This window comes from Chiloscyllium punctatum, chromosome 5 (assembly GCF_047496795.1).
Source record: "Chiloscyllium punctatum isolate Juve2018m chromosome 5, sChiPun1.3, whole genome shotgun sequence".
NCBI classification, from domain to species: domain Eukaryota; kingdom Metazoa; phylum Chordata; class Chondrichthyes; order Orectolobiformes; family Hemiscylliidae; genus Chiloscyllium; species Chiloscyllium punctatum.
In genome coordinates, this window is record NC_092743.1 from 87,134,051 (window position 1) to 87,158,735 (window position 24,685).

A 24,685-nucleotide genomic window follows, 5' to 3' on the forward strand; every position below is an offset into this window, starting at 1 on the left:
ATATCCTAAAGTGTGTAGAAAACGCTTATAAGTCGACTGCAAAAAGGATTAGTTCTGTTTTGGCTTCTACTTGACATAGAAACCAGTGCCCGCTCCTGATTATTATGTAAACTTTAAATTAACATTGGTTATATTTATGAAAAATTGCTTCCAATGCTTATATTGTAATTTACAGAGCGGTAGCAGTGCCAAATGCAAGACAGTGCTAAGATCAACCAGATTGGCTGATCTGGCTTTTACCATTCCTTAGCTAGGGAGAGTAAAAGTCAAAAAGCGGGGTGCTGGAAAAACCAGTTAGCAATGTTGGCGCTGGTTATTTTGAATTCCCTAGAGCAACTGCAGAGGCAGGCACAAGCGTACTTTGGTTGTGAAACCACTATTGATTGAATTATCTGTCATCACTCAAGGTCATGAGTGCTCATGCAATGATACACCAGCGTTCACAGGTTAGAGGGATTGTAAACTGGGGGTGGGGCGCACAAGAAAGGGGGGGACATAGTTCACTGCGTTTTATCTAAGCAGTGAGTATTCAAAGTTGAAACTGTTTTTCCATTCCAATTTTACGCCTGAACAGAGGTTTTGTTTCACATACCTGGTTTGGTGAGCCAGTGAATATATTCGGGGAAGTTGCGTTGTTATTATTCTCCACATCTTTGACGGGTTCCTGCTCCAGAGGATTGACTTCATCTTCCTCCAGTCTGACCCGCAAGGTCTCTGACTGAGCTTGAGTTGCTGTCGCTTCTCTCCTCAGTCCTTCATTCTCGTCTAATAGCTCTTGCTTTTCCCTTTTCATAGCGGCCAACTCCTTCACCACCGACTCCAATTTCTGCCTCGTCTGTCGCACTTCCTCACGGGCCTTGTTTCGTTCTGCCCTCACTTTGCTCCATTTCTCTCGCCAGTTGGCCGTGCAGTCCGACCACCAGCGCATAGTCTTCTCCATTTGAGCAGCTCTGGCCCGGACCTCTTCCAACTCCCGATGGTACAATCCTTCAATGCTGTCCCAGTCACTGCAAATAGCCATATTCCGGGCCAGTTGCTGTGGTACCGCAGTTTGAGGTGGAACCTGGACCCTGTGAATCGTGGAATCAGTGCTCAGCATATACTCAGGCTGGTTTCCTTGCCCAAACTGACCATAGAGGTGTCTCGCTGCAGACTGTTGACTATTTGGGGACTGTCCCTCTTCTCGTTTAGCAACGGGATTTGAGCTCATTATCTCTTTCTCCAAAATAAAACTTCTCGACTCCTTTTCTACTTGTTAACATTTCCCATCTTCAATATCCTGTCAGAAGAAGCAAAAGTGTACAAATTGTAACATAAAACTTTAAATAAGAAGAAAGAATAATTGGCCTTTGAAACCATGTTAAATAAAGCTTTTAAGTTTCTATAGAGTTTGTAATAATTGGGCCACACACAGTACAGCAGATTTTAATCACATCTGATCAAATCTATTATCCCAGCAATTCACACTCACCTGTCTTTCCCCCAGCATCAAATAAATTTGATGTGTAGTATAACTGTATTTTCTGAATGAGTTCATTTATACAGTTATTTTTTGCTGAACAACTTGGAATTGCCCGTGTAAAAAGAGTATAAAATTCTGGTTGCCATTTTCAAAAGATGATTGTTAATACACAGTCATGTTACATTAGAAAGAAATCAGGAACATGAATTCTTTGGCAAAATTGTTTTAACATTGAACAGTCTTGTTGACTCCCAGCAATGTTTCAGATTGAAACAGATTTATTTTGAATTGTCTCAAACGTGTTTATTGGACTAATTTCATTATTATCCATAGCTAGCAATATTTAAATACTTCTGTGGTATGGCTTTTTCATTGAAATGTGTTACTTCAGGAATTACTTTGTGTACTTCCATGTAAAATGTTAGATTTTTAAAAATGTTCACACAAAGTTGTTCACCCAGCAAAACATTTCTTCAGGTTATCACTTTATAAGCTGAATCTGTGATTGAAAATCCACACAAAATATATACTTTAAACTGCAGATAACAGCTCCTTTGAGAAATAAACAGTGTGGTTTTTAATGATTCAAAGATCTCTGTATTTATGGGGATGGAGCAATGAGAAAGAATTCGGGATTGGAAACCAGAAGTGCAAGGTTTTTTGAGTGAAGCTAAGAAATTTTTTTTTAGATTTCAGCAGATTGACAGCCTGTAGCCCCAGGGTAAAGCTGAGAGCAGAGAGGAGAGAAGGAACAGTCAGAAGAAAAATCATAGTTGAGGCAAGGCTTCTGGATGGTGGGATTGTGACTAAGAAGGAGTTTCTGGTCTGGGGAGAGATGATGGTTGTGGACAAGTAAGATTATCAAAATCAGGAGAGTGGTCATTCTCCAAAAGAGGTCTCAAAAGTTGTAGGTTGTGGACACAGCTGCTCCTTCGAGCCAACAAAGTACGCTGTAAATGCACACACCATATGGATATAGTCCTGTTTACATCCTATCATCTGCCGTGTTTTCTTAGTCATAACAAACCCAGCTGATATAAGTAAAAAAATAAAAATGGAGGCGCACAGCTTTTTTAATAGACCCTTTTGAGAACAAATGGATTGCTTATATCCTATCAAACTTTAAAACCAGAAATGGATGCATTGAAAACTAGTTTTAAATATTTTGCATTTTAACTTCCTAGCTGACACAAACCAATCCTTTTTAAGGGTTTAAGATCACTCCCAAAGGCATCTGGTTTTACATATTCCTCACGTATTTAAAGTTGATGAACTGAAAAAAAAGTTGTTTGTAAGTGAATCAAGAAAATATACAGCAACATGACAATTTCTCTTTGCACATTTAGGAGTGGTAATTAGATAATGGTTGTAAATGTTGGTGAAACCATCATTATATTGTTATTTATGTTTATGATCACTCCTCTGCCAAAATTGACAACAACTTGCAAGTTCGTGGCAGGACAGCAGAATAGCACAGGAAACTGAAAGTTGCTATCCGTAATTCAAAGTTCTTCCAGAGAATCCATCTTTGAGGACAACGACTCACCTGCTCTATTTCCTGCCCCGAGTACAATCCCTAAGCAGTGAGATCATGAAAACTGCCACATGAATGCTTACCGTGTCACTCTAAAACCCAAGAAAAGGTTACACTTTGTAGAGGGATATCACACTGAGTTTTCAATGGTATACTAAGTTCATTTTACAATTAAACATTATCACAGGCCCTAAATAAAATTGTCAAATTTCTCTTCAGTAATAAAATAAATTCCATCTATTTTTACAATAATAAAAAATGTTTGTTTATATTAATGTATTAGCTTCTATCTAAGTGCGATCCTAACCATTTATTTCACTAACTGAAAATTCAAATTCAAGTGATGGATTAAATGTTTAACTGTTAGCTTTATTGTCTGTGAGAATAATTCTATGTGATTGGCTGCTTCTCGTGAGTGGTGACATTCCTGCAGCTGCCTGTCTGCAGATCCCCATGGCTTGGCACTAGATTCAAATTAAGATAAGGAAATGTGAAGTTCAAGCCACAAAGATCAATAACCTCCTGTGGGTAGCTTTCTTTCGGATCAATGGTGAGTACTATTGCTTCACTAGTGACTTAAAATGGTAGTCCATGATCTTTTTGTGGTTATCAATGAACTGCACACTGAGGAGTCAATGAGGTAAGGGTGGCTTGACTGTTGCACGTGGGCAGTCCATCACATCCTTTATATGTGGAAAGACAACCAGAACTGCAAGCCTAAACACGTGGTCGTTCTGGCTGACCAGACTGATAAAGTACACACAATTGCGAGTCCCAAAAAACATTGTGTCCTAATAATGTATTTGTGGGCCGCAGTCTGAAAGCCCCGATGGATGCTGAGGCAACGTCTTTGAGGGTGATGCTCAATATGACATGCACTGGTATAGTGTGGGCACCTGTCCACTGGGCAACAAATCTTCCAGATAGCAGCAGTCAGTTACAAATACCTAATGCCATGTACCACATGACACACTGATATTCAGACTTGTTGAGAAAGTTGAACTTCTAGCCATGTACCATGTATTCAAATATCAAGTCCTGTGAGATGCTCTCCCCCCCCGCCCCGCCCACCCATGGAGTGGCATGTCTGTCAAGGAGAATTATTCCTTCAGCCACTTCTGGTGTTGGTGCTCCTGCTGTCAGGTTCTGACCTGCTGCTAAGAACCTAGGAGCAGGCCATTCAACCCCTTGAGCTTACTCTGCTATTCTAGATCATGGATGTTCATCTATCTCAAAGTCATGGGTGGAACAGTAGTTAGCACTGCTGCCTCACAGCACTAAGGACCCTGATTTGATTGCAGCCTTGGGTGACTGTCTTTGTGGAGTTTACACATCCTTCCTTAGGTTTCCTCTGGGTGCTCCAGTTTCCTGCTATACTCTAAAGATGTACATGTGGATTGGCCGTGCTAAATTGCCCCACAGTATCCAAGGATGTGCAGGCTAAGAGGATTACCCATGATAAATGTAGATGAGTGCATAGTCAATGGGGCCAAATGGCCTCTATCTGCACTGCAGGGATTCATGGTCCTGCATTATCTCCAAGTCACTTGACATCATTACATCTATCAACCACTTGAATAGAGAATTCCAAAGATTCATTGCCCTCTAAACAGGAGTGGAAGTGGCCAGCATGGAAAAAGGTACACATGGAAGAGGAAAAATTGGTTTATACTTGATTGTCCTCCTCAAGTCCCACTAGCTCTTACTCTAATAACTGACCTGCAAACTCTCCAGCTGGGGGAGACAGTAAAATTCTGCCCAGTAATCCATAATCAGTACTACTTCTTGAGTCATGATTGATAGTCCTTGTTGATAGTTGGATGGAGGGAGATAGTGTTTTGAGCTGTTTCTGAGATCTAAAATTGAATTTGGTGGGATGTGACATTTGAAGAGGCAGTCATTGAACTTAACCATTTATGTGAGATCATTGACCTCCCTACCGCATCACCCCTCCAGGGCCCTGGAGATGGATTCCTGGCATTGAACAGCTGTCTGGTTCTACTGTCTTTTAAGAGTGCATTTGTACAGCTTCCTCACACCTTTGTCAATTGAAGATATCTCTCCTGCACAGTCTCCTTCAAGGCCTTTGATGCAGCAATTTTGGAACCCACAATGCACACTGTTCGTCTCTTCCTGTGGCATCCTCCCCAAGAAAACTCACTTTTCCAAGCTATTTCAGCCAAAATGCACCTTCCCTGAAGCAGTGCAGGCTGGCTTGTGCATTGCCAGTTTATCTGAAGTCATGCCAACTTCTTGTGCTTTAGTGCTTCTTGCTAAGGCAAACAGCACTCAAAGGTGCATTTCTCAATGACTGCATGCAACAGGCCTGCTTCCCAATGCAGGAGACAGGGCACTGCCATTAAAATTAACTTCTGATCAACCTCACATGCACCTTTTCACCGATGTTTTAATATTTGGTATTAGTAAAGAGGCACACCAGCCGATACAATACAGATGAGAAAGCTACAGCATAAGTGATGCTTTTGACCAAAAACATTTGGGTTTGGAAATACAAAGATTTTTCAATATGGTGTCTGCTCAGGAATGAATGGCATTTCACAGCACTCTGTTACTTCTTATGTCAGCCAGTGTGACTCTGAGCTACATTATTCTTTTAGTTTATGAATGCCATCAGGAGTACTCTTGTTGACTGGACACTGTACCTGGAAGGTTGCAGTTGCACATACATCGAACTTAGGATGAAGTGATCTGTTTGCTAGCTAGTCCTTTGCTCCTGACTGTGAGTTTAAAAGCATCCTTCCAAGTTTACCCAATATGTGGCAGCAGTGGCCACAGACACAACTATCATTTCAATGAGCAGAGAGCACAAAGCTGCTCACACTGAAAGCATCACGGCTAACCCAGCATTTGGAGTTATATCAAATTTCAAAGCAAAATGGTCACAAGAGTTCATTGCTGCACAATTCACAGCATAGACTATCAGAACTGCTGTCAAGCATTCACTGGAAAAGAAAATAGTATGCAGCTAGCTGGCAATGAAAGACGATAATGGCGTAGTGAGGGCAGCAGGCAATCAGAAGTGTAGTGAATGACAAGCCCAAAAGTATAAAGGCTGACTCAATGATAATGACATTGGTCTGTAATCCAGAGGACCCACGCTAATGCACTGGACACAAACATTCAAATCCTGGTGGGATTTGAATTCAATTAATAAATCTAGTAGTGACCATAAAATCATTATCGGTGGTCTCACAAATGTCTTCTAAGGAAGGAAATCTGCCATCTTCACCTGGTCTGGCTTACATATGACTCCAAATCCACATTTATGCTTAACAACCCTCTGATACAGCCTCACAAGTTGCTCAATTCAAGAACAATTAGGAATTGACAAAAAGACACCAATCTTACGAGCAACACACAGATCACATGAAGAAAAAATATCAACAAAATTGGGAAAATAATAAAGAGAACGGAAACATAGGAATAGATACAGAAGAGGGTCATTCGATCGATTGACATGCTCTACCATTCAACACAATCATGGCTGATCCTGTATCTCAATATCTACTCCTGCTTTCTCCCATACCTCTTGACACTCTTGGCTTCTAGAAATTTTTTTTTTAAGTAAACTCAGTGACTTCTCCTGCACAGCTATCTGTGATACAGAATGTAGTAGGTTCGCCACCTTGTAAGTGAAGAAGTTTCTCCTCACTTCAGTCCTTAATGGCGTACTGGGGATCTTGAGCATGTGACTCCTTGTTCTGTTGTTGTATTGATGAGATCTGCTCTCATTCTTCTAAAGTCCAGTGAACACAGACACAGTCAACCCAATCTCTTCATATAGAACAGTTCAGACATCCCCGTATTGGCTTAGTGAACTTGCACTGCACTCCCTCTATAATAAGGATATCCTTTCTTAGGTAAGGAGACTAAATTGCATGGACTACTCCACATATGGTCTCACGAAGGCTCTGTACTGTTGCAGCAAACTGTCTTAGCTCCTATACTCAAATGTGCAACAAAAGCCAACTTACCACTTCCCTTCCTGATGGAAGAGAGGGTGAGTTAAAATAGAATGTGAACAGTGCATTTTTCAAGACTTGTGTGCAAGTAGAATTTGCTGAGTTTCCATGCCAAGGTCTTTTCCACCAACCATTTTTTTTCCCTTCCTGGCACACTGAGCTCAGGAATTCAAACTTTGGCCCAGAAACATTAACTCTACTGAGCTGTGGTTTTGCTCTCTGTCATGATACAGTTTTGTAACTAATAATCTTTGGCAGAATTTTTAAAACATTAATAGTGAAATGCTGGCACATGAACTACTGGATCATAAAGCTTTACAATATGCATTAAGTAGTATTTATTTTATGGCACAAAGTGAAAACCGTGAACAGGCATCGTAATCTGGGATGTTTTTCCTGTCTTTTTTTTTGTAAAGTAATTTTTGTAGAAAATGTGTGTTAGAAAAGGGTCTAAAGATTTCTTGAAATTGTTTTATCATTTAACTAAGCTTCAAATGCCAGAAAAATAAATAAACAGGATGCTTATTGGTGTTACTCTAGTAGGAAATGGTTAAAACTAAAGTACAGTTGGTTCTGCTATAACACTTGTTTCTTCAATGCAAATTGCCTTTAATGTGATTGAAGAATTTAGACCATTATTTGTAGAATGCAAACTTTCCCTACTTGTGTTGGCTATAACCCAATTCTGGCCCACTAAACTAAATTGTGCGGCTATGATGCCCTCCAATGCATCTCGTCCACGTCCCGCCCCTCCGCCCTCAAACCCCATCCCTCCAACTGTAACAAGGACAGAACCCCCCTGGTGCTCACCTTCCACCCTACCAACCTTTGCATAAACCACGTCATCCGAAGACATTTCTGTCACCTCCAAATGGACCCCACCACCAGGGATATATTTTCCTCCTCACCCATTTCGGCTTTCCGCAAAGACCGTTCCCTCCATGACTACCTGGTCAGGTTCACGCCCCCACAACAACCCACCCTCCCTTCCTAGCACCTTCCCTTGCCACCACAGGAATTGCAAAACCTACGCCCACACCTCCTCCCTCACCTCCATCCAAGGCCCCAAAGGAGCCTTCCACATCCATCAAAGTTTTACCTGCACATCCACCAATATCATTTATTGTATCCGTTGCTCCCAATGCAATCTCCTCTACATTGGGGACACTGGACGCCTCCTAGCAGAACACTTTAGGGAACATCTCCGGGACACTCGCACTAATCAAACCCTCTGCCCTGTGGCCCAACATTTAAACTTCCTCCCCCCTCCCCCAACTCTGCCGAGGACATGCAGGTCCTGGGCCTCCTCCACCTCTGCTCCCTCACCACCCGATGCCTGGATGAAGAACGCCTCATCTTCCGCCTCAGAAAACTTCACCCCATGGTATCAATGTGGATTTCACCAGTTTCCTCATTTCCCCTTCCCCACCTCACCCCAGTTCCAACCTTCCAGCTCAGCACTGCCCTCATGACCTGTCCTACCTGCCTATCTTCCTTTCCACCAATCCACTCCACCCTCCTCTCTGACCTATCACCTCCATCCCCACCCCCATTCACCTATTGTACTCTATGCTACTTTCTCCCCACCCCCACCCCCCTCTCATTTATCTGCAGGCACCCTGCCTCTATTCCTGATGAAGGGCTTTTGCCCGAAACGTTGATTTTCCTGCTCCTCAGATGCTGCCTGAACTGCTGTGCTTTACCAGCACCACTCTAATCTAGACTCTGGTTTCCAGCATCTGCAGTCCTTGTTTTTACCCTATTGTGCAAATTTTGTTATAACGTGTGATCACACGAGAATAGAACTATCGCGTTATATCAGAACTGACTGTAGTTAACAGTACAGAAAGCGTAACCTTTCAGGAAAACCTGAGTGAAACTGAAATAACTGCACAGAGACAGGTATCCCATCACCAAGTCACCCTTTATTTACACGTGCACAATACATGGACTCTGACTAGCTAGCTCGGAGCCAGTCCCGAGGGTGAGGAGAATCCATGAAACTCCTGTTCTTTTGTGATGTTTTTGCCCAGCACCCATGTTGTGTGTGTGCAGGTGTGAGACACAGTGAAAGACACAAAGTGCACGAATCTTTATTCAATTTCCACCACCAGGAAGATAGGAAAATACCCGAGTAGCCAGTGACAAGCACTGCCCTTCACATCAAAGGGCAATGCTGTGTGATCAAAACAGAGAAGGGGAGGGTAAGGACTAAATCAAAATAGAGTTGGAGGGGGAAATAATGCACTCCACTCCCTGCGGCGCCCACCTCTCCCTGAACGACTCCAGGGTGTTGGTGGACACCGTGTGCTCCTTCTCCAAGGACACCCGGACTCTAACGTAACCGCAGAAGAGGGGCAGGCAGTCGGCCCTAACGACCCCCTCCACGGCCTGCTGCCAGTTTGGCCAGGTCCAGGAGCAGACCCATGAGGAGGTCTTCAGACCTGCCCTCCCTCCTCCGTACCGGGTGCCCGAAGATCAGGAGCGTGGGACTGAAGTGCAACCAAAAGCAGAGGAGGAGGTTTTTCAGAAAATCAGAAAGGGAGTGCAAATGCCCAGACCCACTATACATGTGGTCCACGGACTCCACAGCACCACAGAACAAGCAGTTGGGCTGGGAGTCCGTGAATCACCGCAATCTGCGGTTGCAGGAGACCGTTGCATGCAGCACCCTCCACCCCAGATCCCCAAGAGAAAAGGGGAGGACTCCCGCACAGAGAGCCCTCCGCTGGGGAGAAACTCCTGTTCATATCTGTCAGCCAGGACTCACTGATTGGCACAGGTTAACAGCCCCAGTCAAGGATCTCTTCTTTCATTGGAACCACCTGGCTAACCTCGTTCCAAACATTACAGATACCTTCCACACTACATTACATGAAGCTGCTGATCACAGGACAGCAACGGTAACCATAGCTATCATTAGCTTTCTAACCTGTTGTTTTGGTACCTCAAGCTGTTTTGGACCAGCGGTCAATCAGAATATCTTATGCTTTCAAAAAATGAAATTCAATAATATGACATGGAAGCTAATACAAATATTAATCAGTTTTCTATTGATTTTTATTTAGCACAAACACACTTTTGTGTTGAACAATATTCACTCCAGTTACTCCAATTTACACTTTCCTTGAAGTTCCAGGTTGTGTAACAGTCCATTTTGGTTTTGCTTTACCCCGAGAATCTATGAATTTTCTAAACTCAGAGTTAGCATCACCTTATCGTTACCTAATTTATGCCATTCTCTCTCTCTTTTGTTCTGCATTCTATAAAATGTCATATATCATGGGGTCTTTGACTTCCACCAAGTTGTCCAATTTAGTGAAGATGAATGGAGGTAATATAAGACCATAAAATATATGAACAGAACTTGGCCATTTGGTTGATCAAGTCTGCTCCGCCATTCAGTCAAGACTGATATGTTTCTCAACTCCATTTTTCTGCCCTCTCCCCAATCCTTGATATTCCTCATCTCAGTTCACTCTGAGGCTGTGCCCCCAGGTCTTAGTCTCTCTGACAAGTGGGAACATCTTCTCTACATCCACTTTATCTAGGCCTCTCAGCATTCTCTAAGTTTCAACCAGGTCCCCACTTATTCTTCTAAGCAACTGTCTGTGTGGAGTTTGCACATTCTCCCCGTGTCTGCGCAGCTTTCCTCTGAGTGCTTCGGTTTCCTCCCACAGTCCAAAGATTTGCAGGTAAGGTGAATTGGCCATGCTAGATTGCCCATAGCGCTCAAGGATGTGTAGGTTAGGTGCATTAGTAAGGGGTAACTATAGAGTAATAGGGAATGGGTTTGGGTGGGATACTCTTCAGAGGGTCAGTGTGGACTTGTTGGGCCAAAGAGCCTGTTTTCACACTGTAGGGATTCTATGATTCTATATTTTACAATGTCATGTGTTTATTGTTAATGTTATGGATTGCTGTGTACGATTTGTTACAGTTGTCAAAATGTGAGCTGAATTTTCAAAGCAGGTTGTTGGAAATGGACTGGCCTGGAGTCTTTGAATGTGGAATAGAGTAGAAACTTGATTAAAAGGTTTAGTTTTCAGCTTTATAGTTACGGAGCACAGTCTGTGAAAAGACTTCAGTGAAGAATTGAGTAATTGTTATAAGGTTGAGTTAACTTACCTGGTATCCTGGTTTTGTTTTTACATGTCTGGACAAAATAAAAAAAAGGCAAAGCATATCAGTGCTTTTATCATCCCAATTTTAACTCAAACAGATTAATTCTTTTTGGAAAAAGAGTGCTTCTCCATGCCCAAACAAGAAATCCAGGGCTTTTATTGCCACAATATAATCGTTACTTTTATTTTTAGATTTGGATTTAGATTATTTACAATGTGGAAACAGGCCCTTCAGCCCAACAAGTCCACACCAACCCGCCGAAGCGCAACCCACCCGGACCCATTCCCCTACATTTACCCCTGCACCTAACACTACAGGCAATTTAACTTGGCCAATTCACCTAACCTGCACATTTTTGGAATGTGGGAGGACTTTCTGACTATGGAGGTCCCTGCAATGCAGCCCTGTAACTGATATTGTAGAATTACCTGCAGGCTGTGTGGCCTCTGGATCACGCATGTAACTGTGGTGTTATTTCCCACCTGATCATCAAATAAAGTTTAAATAATTTTCTGCATTTTAAAATACTCTAGGCTGCTATCTCTCCTGCACAGAATGATGTCAAACTTCAATCATCAATCTTTAAAACTGGGAGCTGTGCTCAGTGCCCACCCACCCACTTGCTGTGCTATTACTGGTGGCAGGTGTTGAATTAGATAGTCATCTCAAATGTGGTTAATTATGGTTTGAACAGTCTCATTACATCATCCTCTGTAACTCTATATGCAATTGATTAGGTCAACACTAAGTGAAAGTGAGAACTGCAGCTGCTGGAGATCAGAGTCGAGACGTGTAGCACTGGAAAAGCACAGCAGGTCAGGCAGCATTCAAGGAGCAGGAGAGTCAATGTTTCGGCCATAAGCCTTTCATCAGGAATATGGAGGGGGAGGGGGGCTGAGAGATAAATAGGAGGGTGAGGGTAGGACTGGGGGGAAGGTAGCTGGGAAGGTGATAGGTAGATGGAGGTGAAGGCTGATGGTGATAGATCAGAGGGGAGGGTAGAGCGGATTGGTGGGATGGAACTTTATTTGGTGGGAAATGACACTACAGTTATATGCATGTTCCAGAGGCCATAAGGCCTGCAAGTAATTCTACAATTATCGGCTACAGGGCTGCATTGCAAAGACCTTCATAGTGGGAAGGAGGATGGACAGGTAGGACAAGTCAAGAGAGTGGTGCTGAGTTCGAGGGATGGTTCTGGGATGAGCTTGGGAGAGGGAAGATGAGGAAACTGGTGAAATCATCATTGATGCCATGTGGTTGGAGGGTCCCAAGGTGGAAGATGAGGCATTCTTCTTTCAGGTGTCGGGTGGCTTGGATTTGGCAGTAGAGGAGGCCCAGGACTTGCAAGTCATTGGCGGAATGGCAAAGGGAGTTGATGTGGTTGGCCACAGGGCAGTGGGGTTGTTTGGTGCGTGTGTTCCAGAGATGTTCCCTGAAAAGTTCAGCAAGTTGGAGTCCTGTCTCCCCAAAGTACAGGAGACCACATTGAGAGCAACGGACACATTAGATGAGGTGTTTGGGTGTACAGGAAAATCTCTGCTGGATGTGGAAGGATCCTTTGGGGCCCTGGACGGAGGTGAGGGGGAAGGTGTGGGCGCAGGTTTTACACCTCTTCGAACGGCAAGCGAAGGTGCCGGGTGTAGAGGGTAGGTTGGTCGAGTGCATGGACCTAATGAGGGATTCGCGGTGGGAATGGTCTCTGCAGAAATACTGATAGGGGTGGGGAGGGAAATACATCTCTGGTGATGGTGTTTGATTGTAGGTGGCGGAAATGGCGGAGGATAATGCGTTGTACCCAGAGATTAGTCAAGTGCAAGGTGAGGACCAGGGGGATTCTATCATTGTTGTGGTTGGTGGGGTGGGGTTCAAGGGTGAAGCGGCGTGTGAAGTGGAGGAGATGTGCTGGATGACATTGTTGACCACATGGGAGGGGATATTGCACTCCTTGAAATCAAGTGTCCAGCTTACCCAGTGAAAACTGGGGATCAGATATCATGAGGGCAAGGATGAAGGCATCCTCGAACCCTCAGAGACACTGCAAAGATGCAGTTCTATCCACACTCCCTCCCCTCCCTGAGCTCCCACTCTACCCTCCCCCCATCCCCCAATCTGCACACTCCCAAAATCGATCTTCTTCTGTACTCTATGGGAAAGACCCAGCAGTGGTCTCTGCCTCTCAGCAGCTCTGTTGAAAAAAGGGAACTGCTGTCCATTTGATTATCCAACAACTCTTGGAGGAGGGACCTCCTGCTAGACTGGGGTGAAGTTCCAATTCAAGTCAATTAACAACCGTATGCCAAATGTCACACTCAGGCATGGTAGGGACCTGATCCCAGGAAACCCTTACCCAAGAAATGTAATGTTTCACTTTTATGTTTGAGAACAGGTTCATCCTGAGATCCATATCATCCACCGCTGGTCACTTTCTTTATCTTTACTCGGCCCTCCTACATTTCACTGAACTCATGATCATTAAACACAGATGGAGGCCACTCAACCCCTCAAGCCTGTTCCATAATTCAGTAAGACTATGGCTGATCTGAGAGTGGATGCCTGCCTCTCTCTCTTCACGAAGACAGCAATTCCTTTCTTACTCATGGGCACCACTGGCAATGCCAAGATTTACTGCCCATTACAACTGCCCAAGATCGTGGTCACGAGTTTACTCTTTGAATCACTGAAACCATACACCCTCAATGCTTTGCAGGAGGGAACTTCAGGATGTTTACTCAACGACAGTGAAGGAACAGCAATGTATTTCCAACTTATGATGATGTATGATGTGACAAAGAACGTCTTAATGGCAGTGTTCCATTCATGGGATGTGGGCATCATTGTCTGGGGCAGTATGTATTTCCTATCACAAATTACCCTGGAAAGGTACATCACAATGTTGTTAAGTGGGGGGGGGGGCGCAGTTCCAGGATGTTGACCCAGTGACACTGAAGGACTGGCAATGTAGCTTCAAGTCAGGATGTTGAGTGGCTTGGAGGGAACTTGCAGGTGGTGGTGTTCCTACCTTTGTCCTTCTAGATAGACCTGATCATGGATTTGGAAGAATTAAACATCTGTGAATGCAGTTGATTAGGATTATGTGCTCTGTACAATTCTGGAGAATCACTCCATTGTTTCTGGGAGTCATTAAGAAATTTCATGCATCTTTAATTTTGTAAGGTTTAATTTTTCTCTCTTGAGAGATACAGAGAGTGGAGGAAGGAGTCTATAACAGAGAAGAATCTACATGGTTCATCAATCTTGCTTCCTCCTCAGGATGAAAGATCTTTTCCCGTTCCAGATATTCTTTTTAACAATTATTTTGATAGATGCTTATTGTTCAAAAGAAGTTGCAAAAAATACAGCAGAATTTTTAAAGCTTGTAAGTCTGTAGTTAATTAGAAAAATGTTTGTAAGCTTTTAATGTGATTTTGTTGTAAATATGGTCTTCAGAAAATACTAAAATGTTGCCAAAGTTACAAAATAACAAGCAGCAATTGTTACTGAAAAGCATATTTTGAATGTTCACACAAAATGTTTTATTGTCATGTGTCAGCAAAGTTCTTTGTGAACAGTAAGCAAAAAATTCAACTGTGGCTCACACTGTGGTCCTATGCTTTGGAACTATGTACATAAGTCCCAAGACCAAATTTTGACTAATTTTGACATAGATATACAGTTCGTTCTGTTTTAAAATGCGTTTCATCAACACAAATTTGCTGTAGCACAATTGACAAATTGGGGACACTTTCAAAAGAAGAAAGTGAGGACTGTAGATGCTGGAGATCAGAGCTGAAAATGTGTTGCTGGAAAAGCACAGCTGGTCAGGCAGCATCCAAGGAACAGGAGAATCGACGTTTCGGGCATCAGCCCTTCTTCAGGAATGAGGAAAGTGTGTCCAGCAGGCTAAGATAAAAGGTAGGGAGGAGCGACTTGGGGGAGGGACGTTGGGAATGCGATAGGTGGAGGGAGGTCAAGGTGAGGGTGATAGGCCGGAGTGGGGTGGGGGCGGAGAGGTCAGGAAGAAGATTGCAGGTTAGGAAGGCGGTGCTGAGTTCGAGGGATTTGACTGAGACAAGGTGGGGGGAGGGCAAATGAGGAAACTGGAGAAAGTTGAGTTCATCCCTTGTGGTTGGAGGGTTCCCAGGCAGAAGATGAGGCGCTCTTCCTCCAACCGTCGTGTTGCCATAGTCTGGCGATGGAGGAGTCCAAGGACCTGCATGTCCTTGGTGGAGTGGGAGGGGGATTGGAAGTGTTGGGCTACGGGGTGGTTGGGTTGGTTGGTCCGGGTGTCCCAGAGGTGTTCTCTGAAACGTTCCGCAAGTAGGTGGCCTGTCTCCCCAATGTAGAGGAGGCCACATCGGGTGCAGGCCCACTACAGGTCAGGTCCACACCCCCCAACAACCCAACCTCCACTCCCGGCACCTTCCCCTTCAAACTGCAAAACTTGCGCCCACACCTCCCCCCTTACTTCCCTCCAAGGCCCCAAGGGATACTTCCATATCCGCCACAAATTCACCTGCACCTCCACACACATCATCTATTGCATCCACTGCACCCGATGTGGCCTCCTCTACATTGGGGAGACAGGCCGCCTACTTGCGGAACGTTTCAGAGAACACCTCTGGGACACCCGGACCAACCAACACAACCACCCCGTAGGCCAACACTTCAACTCCCCCTCCCACTCCACCAAGGACATGCAGGTCCTTGGACTCCTCCATCGCCAGACTATGGCAACACGACGGTTGGAGGAAGAGCACCTCATCTTCCGCCTAGGAACCCTCCAACCACAAGGGATGAACTCAGATTTCTCAAGTTTCCTCATTTCCCCTCCCCCCACCTTGACTCAGTCAAATTCCTCAAACTCAGCACCGCCTTCCTAACCTGCAATCTTCTTCCTGACCTCTCCGCCCCCACCCCACTCCAGCCTATCACCCTCACCTTGACCTCCCTCCACCTATCGCATTCCCAACGCCCCTCCCCCAAGTCCCTCCTCCCTACCTTTTATCTTAGCCTGCTGGACACACTTTCCTCATTCCTGAAGAAGGGCTTATGCCCGAAACGTCGATTCTCCTGTTCCTTGGATGCTGCCTGACCTGCTGCGCTTTTCCAGCAACACATTTTCGACACTTTCAAAAGCACATACTTTTAAGACATGTGTTGGCTGTAATGCGATTACACTGTCAACACTTTAAAAGCTGTTTCTAAAATTGATTTTTCTATAACACGGGGTTATAAGAACACAACCATTGCATTATAAAAGATCTGACTGTATAGGTATACAATTTAGGAGCAGCAGTAAGTAACGTAATCTCTTGAGCCTGTTTTGCTATTCAGAGACCACGACTGATCTGATTAGTCCACATTCCCAACAACTCCTGCTTATCAAAAATCTATCTCCCTCTGAATCTGAAGGATTCAAAGACTCTGCTTCCATTCGTACTGACTTTTGAAGAAGAGTGTTCTGAAAATTTATGATCCTCTGTGAGAAAAGGTTTCTCTTTATATCTGCAGTAAATAGGTGACTTTTTAGTTTTAAATTGTGGGCTCTTATTTCTGGATCCTTCCACAAGAGGAACATCCTTTTCACATCCACCTATTCAAAACCTCTTATATGTTTCATCAAATCCTGCTTTGTGACATAAATTGGTAATGGTTAGGAAGCAGGAGGCAGAGTGCCAAGATAAAGAAATTTCTCTCTAATTTGCAGATTGTGACTTTTGGTGTCCTCCCTGTGATCTATACTGAGATTTTGTCACGTACATTAATGAAAGCTATGTGCCCATGTTTATCAGTGACACTTGGGCAAGGAATAAGTTACAAAGGGAAATTGACTAACTGAATGAGCAAAACTGTGATAGATGAGGGAAGTGTTTGGTCATGTCTTAGAATTTGAAATAAAAATCAGAATATTTTCTTGAATTAAAGGAATTACAGAGACACAAAAGAGATTTAGATGTCCACATACTTAAATCATGATCTGAAAGATAATTGGCAGGACTAATGGAATGTTGGCCTTTATTTCAAGGAAGGTAGAAAATAAAAGTGAGGGAGTGCTGCATTATTTATACAGGGCCTTGGTCAGACCCCTCCATAGAACTATGTTTATTTTAGGGCACCACTTATTAGGAAAGATGAACTGTAGGTAAGTAGTTACGGATTATTTTTATTAATTTTGAACATTTGATGTTTTGAGCACAATTTTGCAAAACAGGAAACTTATACAATTAATCTGGATGCCGGCCAACTGTCTGACTGTCTCCTCTTTATTTGTGCCTTTATAATGGGAGGATTTATATCGGTGACATGGCAAATTGAGAGTCAGTTGATTTTCTACCCAAATTCAGCTACATGCAACATAAAGCTGGAGTACTACTGACTGATTCAGCTCAAATGCTCAGAGCAACTGTCTTGGGCGAATTGTTACACACACAGGTACCATAGATTCCCTAAACCTCTGAATGCTCCTGCCTAATTTTAATATAAATCCATTCCAGATAAGTACAATAAAAGCAACAACTCTTGTTCAAATTAATTATGTCTTGAGGTTTTTTTGGTTTTGCGCCTAGTAATACAGTAATCTTCTGATTTTTTTTATACTTGTGATTTAGATTAGCTGTTACAAGGTACGCTTTTGATTTGATTTTTATTTTCTTTTGTTGTCCTAATGACTTACATTGCCTTATCCCAGTTGGACTTTGTTTCCTTCCCTGACTTAAAATTAATAGTTGCAATGAAAATATTCATATTTTCAATTTTAAAAATAGTCAGTGGAAAGGATCCTTATTACAAGGAATAAGGTTATGAAACAGGACCTGCAGGATCTTTGTGGCATAATAATAGGAAAGTTGAGTTGAGGATGATGATCATCCATGATCTCATTGAATGCAGAGCAGACTCAATGAACCAAAGAGCCTCCTTCGGCTTCTACATCTTAAGATCTTATTGTCTATTAGTCTAGCACATCTTCTCTGAAATGTTTCTAATGCACTTACATCCTTTTAACAAGGACACTAATACTGTACACGGAATACTGTAGATGTAGTTTCTCATACCCTGTATAATTGAAGCTTAACCTTTCTGTCTCTATTGTGTTCAACTGCCCTCTAATTAAATGGTAACATCCTATTGGTTTTCTTGATTATTTGCTGTACCTGCATATTAATATCTTTGCGGTTTGTGTGCTTAAAATTCTAAAATTGACACCCAAAATCCTTTGCATGATAGGGTTCGGCAATTTATCACCATTTAGATTATTTTTTAATCTTCTTACCAATCAACAAATTCACATTTTCCCATATACTATGTTCTAATTTCCACATCTCTGCCCACTCAAACTGTCCATATTCCTTTGCTGCCTCCTTGTGTCCTGATCACAACTTACTTTGCTACTTCTCTTTATGTCATAAGAAAAATTAGCAACCCTCCCTTGATTCAAGTCATTTTTATAAGTTGAGGCCTCAGAAATGATTTCTATGGTACTACACTCTTTACATTTTGCCAACCAGGAAAAGACCGATTTATGCCTAGTCTCTGCTTCCTGTTAGATAGCCAATCAGGTATCCATGCTAATATGTTCTCCTTTATTCTATGATTTTATATTTTCTGCAATAACTTTTGATATAAAATTGTATCAAAAGCCTTCTGAAAATCTAAGCACTGTATATCCACTGCTTTCCCATTATCACCAAAAGATATTACTTCTTCAAAGAACTCTAATAAATTGCTTAAACAAAATTTCCCTTTCACAAAACCATCCTGACTGACCTGATTCCCTTGAATTTTTCTAACTTCCCTGCTGTAACATTTTTGATATCTTCTAATATGTTCCTTATTCCAGATGTCAGGCTGACTGGCCTTAGTTTCTTATATTTTGCCGCACTCCCATTTGGAATGAAGCAGTTACATTTGCTACTTTTCAATCCAATGGAAACTTCCTAAATCTTTGGAATTCTGGAAAATTCATCAACTAGCCCACTTTTTCTTATGATCTGAGGATAATGATCTCCAACACATGGATCATGACTGATTGGTCATGCGTGTGTCGATCATCACAGTCACAAGGATGGACAAAATTTCACACTTTTTACAGGCTTTTCCAGTTTGATGCATCATATTTCAGTTTATTCCAGATGGACTATCATTGCAGGGTAAGGCAAATTTATGGCGACAATGCAAGACAATGAATAAGAAATATACTAAGAACTGATATGTGAAGCCAATATAGTACAATACTAGAAAGAAAGGAGGCTGTTTAGCCCTATGTCCACATGGACTTTCTGCTCAGCAAGTCCCCTTCCTCTGCCCATTCTCTGCAGTTTGTTTCTACAGCTGCTAGCCTAATAGTTTTGTACAGATTGTTGAAATATTAAAGGGAACACCGCCACACCCAGTAGCCAATTTCCAAGCAAAGCAAGCTGACCCGGAGCCCCGGAACTTTTTTGCAACCACAGAAGTGATCTCCTGTGCCTATGCACTTGAAAGCAGCCAATAACATTCCAGGTATTCCAGAGTTGCAGATCCCCAGAAGCCAGCTGGCAGTATGATCAGTGACAGGTTGATATCACCAACCACAAAGGTAAAGCAATAATGATGAGCAATAAACCCCTGGTCCATCTGAAAAGAAACCAATAATGTACAACTTCCAAACAGAATGGAATATGAAATTCTGTTCACAACTGTGAAAGATCAGAGTGTTTGCCTTAAATGTCACTAAAGTATATTCAAAGTTTTTGTGAAAACCTGTAGTTCAGGAGCTGGTTGGATTCATTGTGGATTTGTTTACCGAGCTGGTAGGTTTGTTGGCAGACATTTCATCCCCTTCCTAGGTGGCATCATCTGTGCTGTATTGCCTCCTGTGAAGCACTGCTGTACTGTTCCACTATGAGTTTATGTGGTTCTGTTTGAGCAGTTTCTGGTTAGTGTCGGTTCCAGTTTTTCCATTGCAGCAGTTTGTATATCAATCCAGGTCAATTTGTTGATGGAGTCTGAGGATGAGTGCTGTGTTTCCAGGAATTCCCTTTGTTTAGCCTGTCCTAGTATCATTGTGTTGTCCCAGTCAAACTCATGGTTCTTGTTGTCCGTATGTACGGATACCAGGGAGAACCAGTTGTGTCACTTAGTTGTCATTTGGTGTTCATGGATGCGGGTCACGAGCTGTCTGCCTGTTTGTCCATCATAGTGTTTAGTGCAGTCCCTGTAGGGGATTTTATAAATTACATTCGTCTTGCACGTAGTGGGTATCGGTCCTTTATTCCCGTGAGACACTGTCTGAGTGTGGCTGTCAGTTTGCATGCTGTCAAGATCCCTAGTGGTTGGAGCAGGCTAGTTGTCAGTTCTGAACTGTTTTTATTGTATGAGAGAGTAGCCAGTGCATTGGGGCGTGTCTTGGCGTCTAGGTGTTACTTGTCCACCAGGCACCTGCGGACAAAGCTGTGTGGGTCTCCCTCCCTAAAGTATATTGATAAGCAACAGAGAAATTCAGAATAACACCACACAATGACACACAGCAAAGGGTAGTTTTAACTTGAGCAGCGTGCTTTGGACAAAGAAAGTTGAAGAGCTGAAGGCAATTCGGAAAACTCAAGTCAATTTTTTTTCTAAACAGGTCCCGAAAGGGAATGTCTCCACAAAGTATCAGTTCACATTTGCCATCTTCTGGCAAAACATGAGAAATCATTCACAAAGTAATGAAAGAAGCAATGGCTGTGACTGGATAAAGAAGGAATAATAACTCATCCAAAGCATTGCCAATCACGGCTTCCACAGGAGCAAAACAAGTGAAATCTGTCCCCAAAGACATTTTTGACCAACTCAAAATAAACTGTTTATTCTCTGTCTGACATAGTCTTGTACTTAAATGCAAAAATTGATCTTGTCCTTAAAACGATTGGAACCAGTGTCCTAGGAGGAAGTCCATAGGGATCCGCAGATTTTTCAGGCCAGAGCTCCAATTATTTACTGAGCAACACTTGCCTGCTGATGTAATTTTTCTAAATTGAATGCCCCTCAATCGAAACAATACATGACCTATTGCAGTCCTAGCAGCAATTGAGAAGAAAATAGGAGCTTTGAATGTTATTCTTGTCTGCAGAGTATTAATCATGTTACCTTGTAGGAATTTTATCAGCTTTAGAAGCACAGCAATCATAGCACCTTCACAGCATCACCATGGACACTTAGGTTTGCCAAAAGATTTGTAAGACATGAACTAATAATTGCGCATCCTATTTGCATGCCTCAAGAGTATGAAGTTCCCAGTGCTCTTAACATCAGTTTCTTCTATCGTCCCTTGTCCTTTTTGCAAACCTATGATGAGGAAATAAAGTGACAGTTTAAAGCTTCCTTTCCATTTCAAAGCCATTTCTTCCTCAAACAGAGGTAATTGCAACATGCCAGCATAAATGCAGACCGGAAATGTATCAAAATTACTCAATTAAACATACCAAATGTCTTGCATTACTGTACATTCTATGGATGAATAGAATCCTTTGTGAATGTACAAGGCACATAGTATTGCAATTTGCATCAAAGCAACAAACATAGACAAGCCTCAGAGGCTTAAAGTATTCAATTTCGGTTCTGTTGCTGAAACTAGTTCTGCCTTTAAGGCAGGGAGAGTAAATTGTAATCAACCTATGTTAAACCAGAAGAATTGATTCTAACAGTTCTGCCCCACAATTACTGAAAGATATAGGAGCGTTGTAAAAATCACAATGTTATCATTTAAAGAAAAGAATGAGTGTTTAAAGAATTCAAAAATAAAATTATGAAATTTTTACTGTCTCAAGAGACTTTCATGTAAAAATCCATCAGGTAAGTAAGCTGTCTGCAGTTTAGATAACATTCCAAGATCTGCAACATCACTGCTTGAAAACTTTGTATATACAATGAAGAATCATAAGAGTTCTTTGTTTCTCATGCTTTCCTGCAAATAGCTGGCTATATCCAAACTTAAATCTGCATCAATTTAGAACTAGCCTAAAGCTAATGTAAACTGCACTTTGGAAGTACTTTGTGCTGGAATATTATGAACCATTATGAAACAAAATTTCTGAAAAACAACTTTTCTTTTGGATAGATGAAACAAATGTTTTTGACATCTTTGTGCAGTGGTTGACACTTCTGGACATCATCCTCAAGGTAATTAGGACCTGTCTGGTTACCTTGGATAGAAAAGTAATTGGATTACCTAGAAATATTACAATTAGAAAGGTTATTTACAGTGGGAAAGCTAATTTCACTAAATAACTTACTATCAGTTCTGAAGAAGGAGCACTGGACATGAAATGTTTGTTTTAGAATGCAGGACGTGGAACAGTACAGCACAGTACAGGCTCTTCAGACCTCAATGTTGTGCCGGCCTTCTATCCTACTCTAAGATCAGTCTAACCTTCATACCTTTCATTGTACCAGCTTCCATGTGCCTATCCAAGACTCACTTAAATGTCCCTAAGTGTTTTCTTAATTTTTTTTCTCCACAGATGCTGCCAGACCTGCTGAGTTTCACCAGCAGTTTCTGTCTTTGTTTCAAGTTTCCAGTAACTGTGGTTCTTTGTTTTATTAATAGTTCTGTGGTTATTACAGGAATTGGCGTGTACTGATGGGCAAAATGAGCAAACTGTTAACAAATGTTTCTATGCAGAATCCAGGTAATTAAATCCTTTAAAAGTTGGCATTTGCTAGGAAAGGGATTGGTTGTTATAGGGATATAGACTGAAAAGTTATTTCAAAAGGCGCAGTTTCTGTGTTGATCCTGAATGGTAGGTAGTTTTGGTTATCAGGAGGAGAAAGTGAGGTCTGCAGATGCTGGCGATCAGAGTTGAGAGTATGTTGCTGGAAATGCACAGCAGGTCAGGCAGCATCTGAGGAGCAGGCTCCAGTCAGAAATGTCGATTCTCCTGCTCCTGGGATGCTGCCTGGCCTGCTGTGCTTTTCCAGCAACACACTCTCAGTTTTGGTTATCAACCTATTCAGAAGTAATGACATGTTGTGAAATAGAACAGGTCGGACTTGAATGCAGGCCTCCTGGTCCAGAGATGGGGACATTAGCAGTGCAACATAAGAGCCTGCTACAGAATGAGATTTGAGAATGCATGAATAATGAATATTTAATTAGCTTTGTAACAGTGAGTATCTATTCAAATCCTTGGGGATCTCATGGCACGGTGATAGTATTCCTACTTTTGGTGTAGAAGGCCTGGGATCAGGTTCCACCTGTTCCACAATTATCTTATATCACATGTAACGGGGTTTCTTTTAATACTTTCATTGACACTTCACTAGCTTAAAGATGCACCCAAACAGTTTGCTGGGCTGATCGACTATTTCTCATTCACATTCCTTGCTTTTTCTGTGCTGAGTCAACAATTAAAACATGTGGAGAGGATCTATCATGGAACTCTATAAGGAAACAAATTCCTGACTAGTCAAAAGCTCATTCAGTAGGTACCCCGAGCCAAACTGTTGCAGTAAGTTACAACACTGGTTGAAACTCTTTGCAACAATGTGAAAAACTGCAGCGACATCACATATACAAAAGTAGGACATACCCAACCCTGCTAATTTGCTGCCCAACTAATCTACCCTCAATAATCAGCAAAATGATTGAAGATTTCATGGACAGTTCCATTAAGAGGCACGTACTCAGGAGTAACTAGCCAATTGATAGTCTGTATTCTGCTAGGACTTCTTACCTCCGAAACTCTTTCCAGACTTGATGCAATCATGGACAAAGAGCAAAATTCCAAAGGGGAGATGAGAGCGACTGCCCTTGATGCTGAGGCAGCGTTTGACTGAGTGTGGCATCAAGTGGCCTGAACAAAACTGGTCAATAATAATTAGGGAGCAGCCTCTCCATTGATTGGAGTCAAGCTATTACACAAGGCAACAGCTGTGGTTGGATGTCAATCTTCTCAGTCCTATGACTTCTCTGCAGAACGTCTTCAAGGTAGAGTCCGTGGTCCAACCATCTTCAGCCACTTCATCAATGACATCTCCTCTTTATGATCCCCTCCATCATAACGTCAGAAGTAGGGATGTTTGCTGATTATTGCAAAACATTAAGCACCATTCATGACTTCTCAGATACTGAGGTAGTCCCTGTTCATATGCAACAGGATCTGGACATTATCTAGGTTGGATGAAATGTGCGAGTAACATCTATGCTGCACAAGTGCCAGTCAATGACTCCAACAAAAAAGAATCTAACCATTTCTCCTTGATATTCATTGTCATTATTATCAATGAATCTCCTACCGTGAAGATCTTGAGGTTTACTGTTGACCAGAAACTAATCTTTATTAACTGTATAAATACCGTGGCTATGATAGCCGGTCAACAGATGTGTTAAGTAATGCGGTGTCAAGTAACACATCAACACATTCCCCAATGCCCATTCACGATCTACAGGTCACAAGTTAGAAGTGTGATGGAATACTCTCCATTCACAGATAAGTACAGCTTCATCTACATTCAAGAAGCTCAACACCACTGAGAAGAAAGCAGCCCACTTGACTGGCACTCCATCCATCACTTTCAGCAATCACTGTCTACAACAATGTGTATAATCTACAAGATGAA

General features: G+C 42.3%; 1 protein-coding gene across 10 annotated transcripts in view; it reads right to left on the reverse strand.

The window, feature by feature from the left end:
• LOC140477201 (coiled-coil domain-containing protein 102A-like) overlaps positions 1–24,685 on the reverse strand; it is a 570,837-nt gene that overhangs the window by 441,983 nt on the left and 104,169 nt on the right. For all 10 annotated transcript variants that reach the window (XM_072570682.1, XM_072570683.1, XM_072570679.1 and 7 more), the window contains one exon: positions 593–1,279. In XM_072570682.1, coding sequence (XP_072426783.1) covers positions 593–1,210 — 618 coding nt within the window. In that variant the 5' untranslated portion in view covers positions 1,211–1,279. The remainder of the gene's footprint in view (positions 1–592; positions 1,280–24,685) is intronic.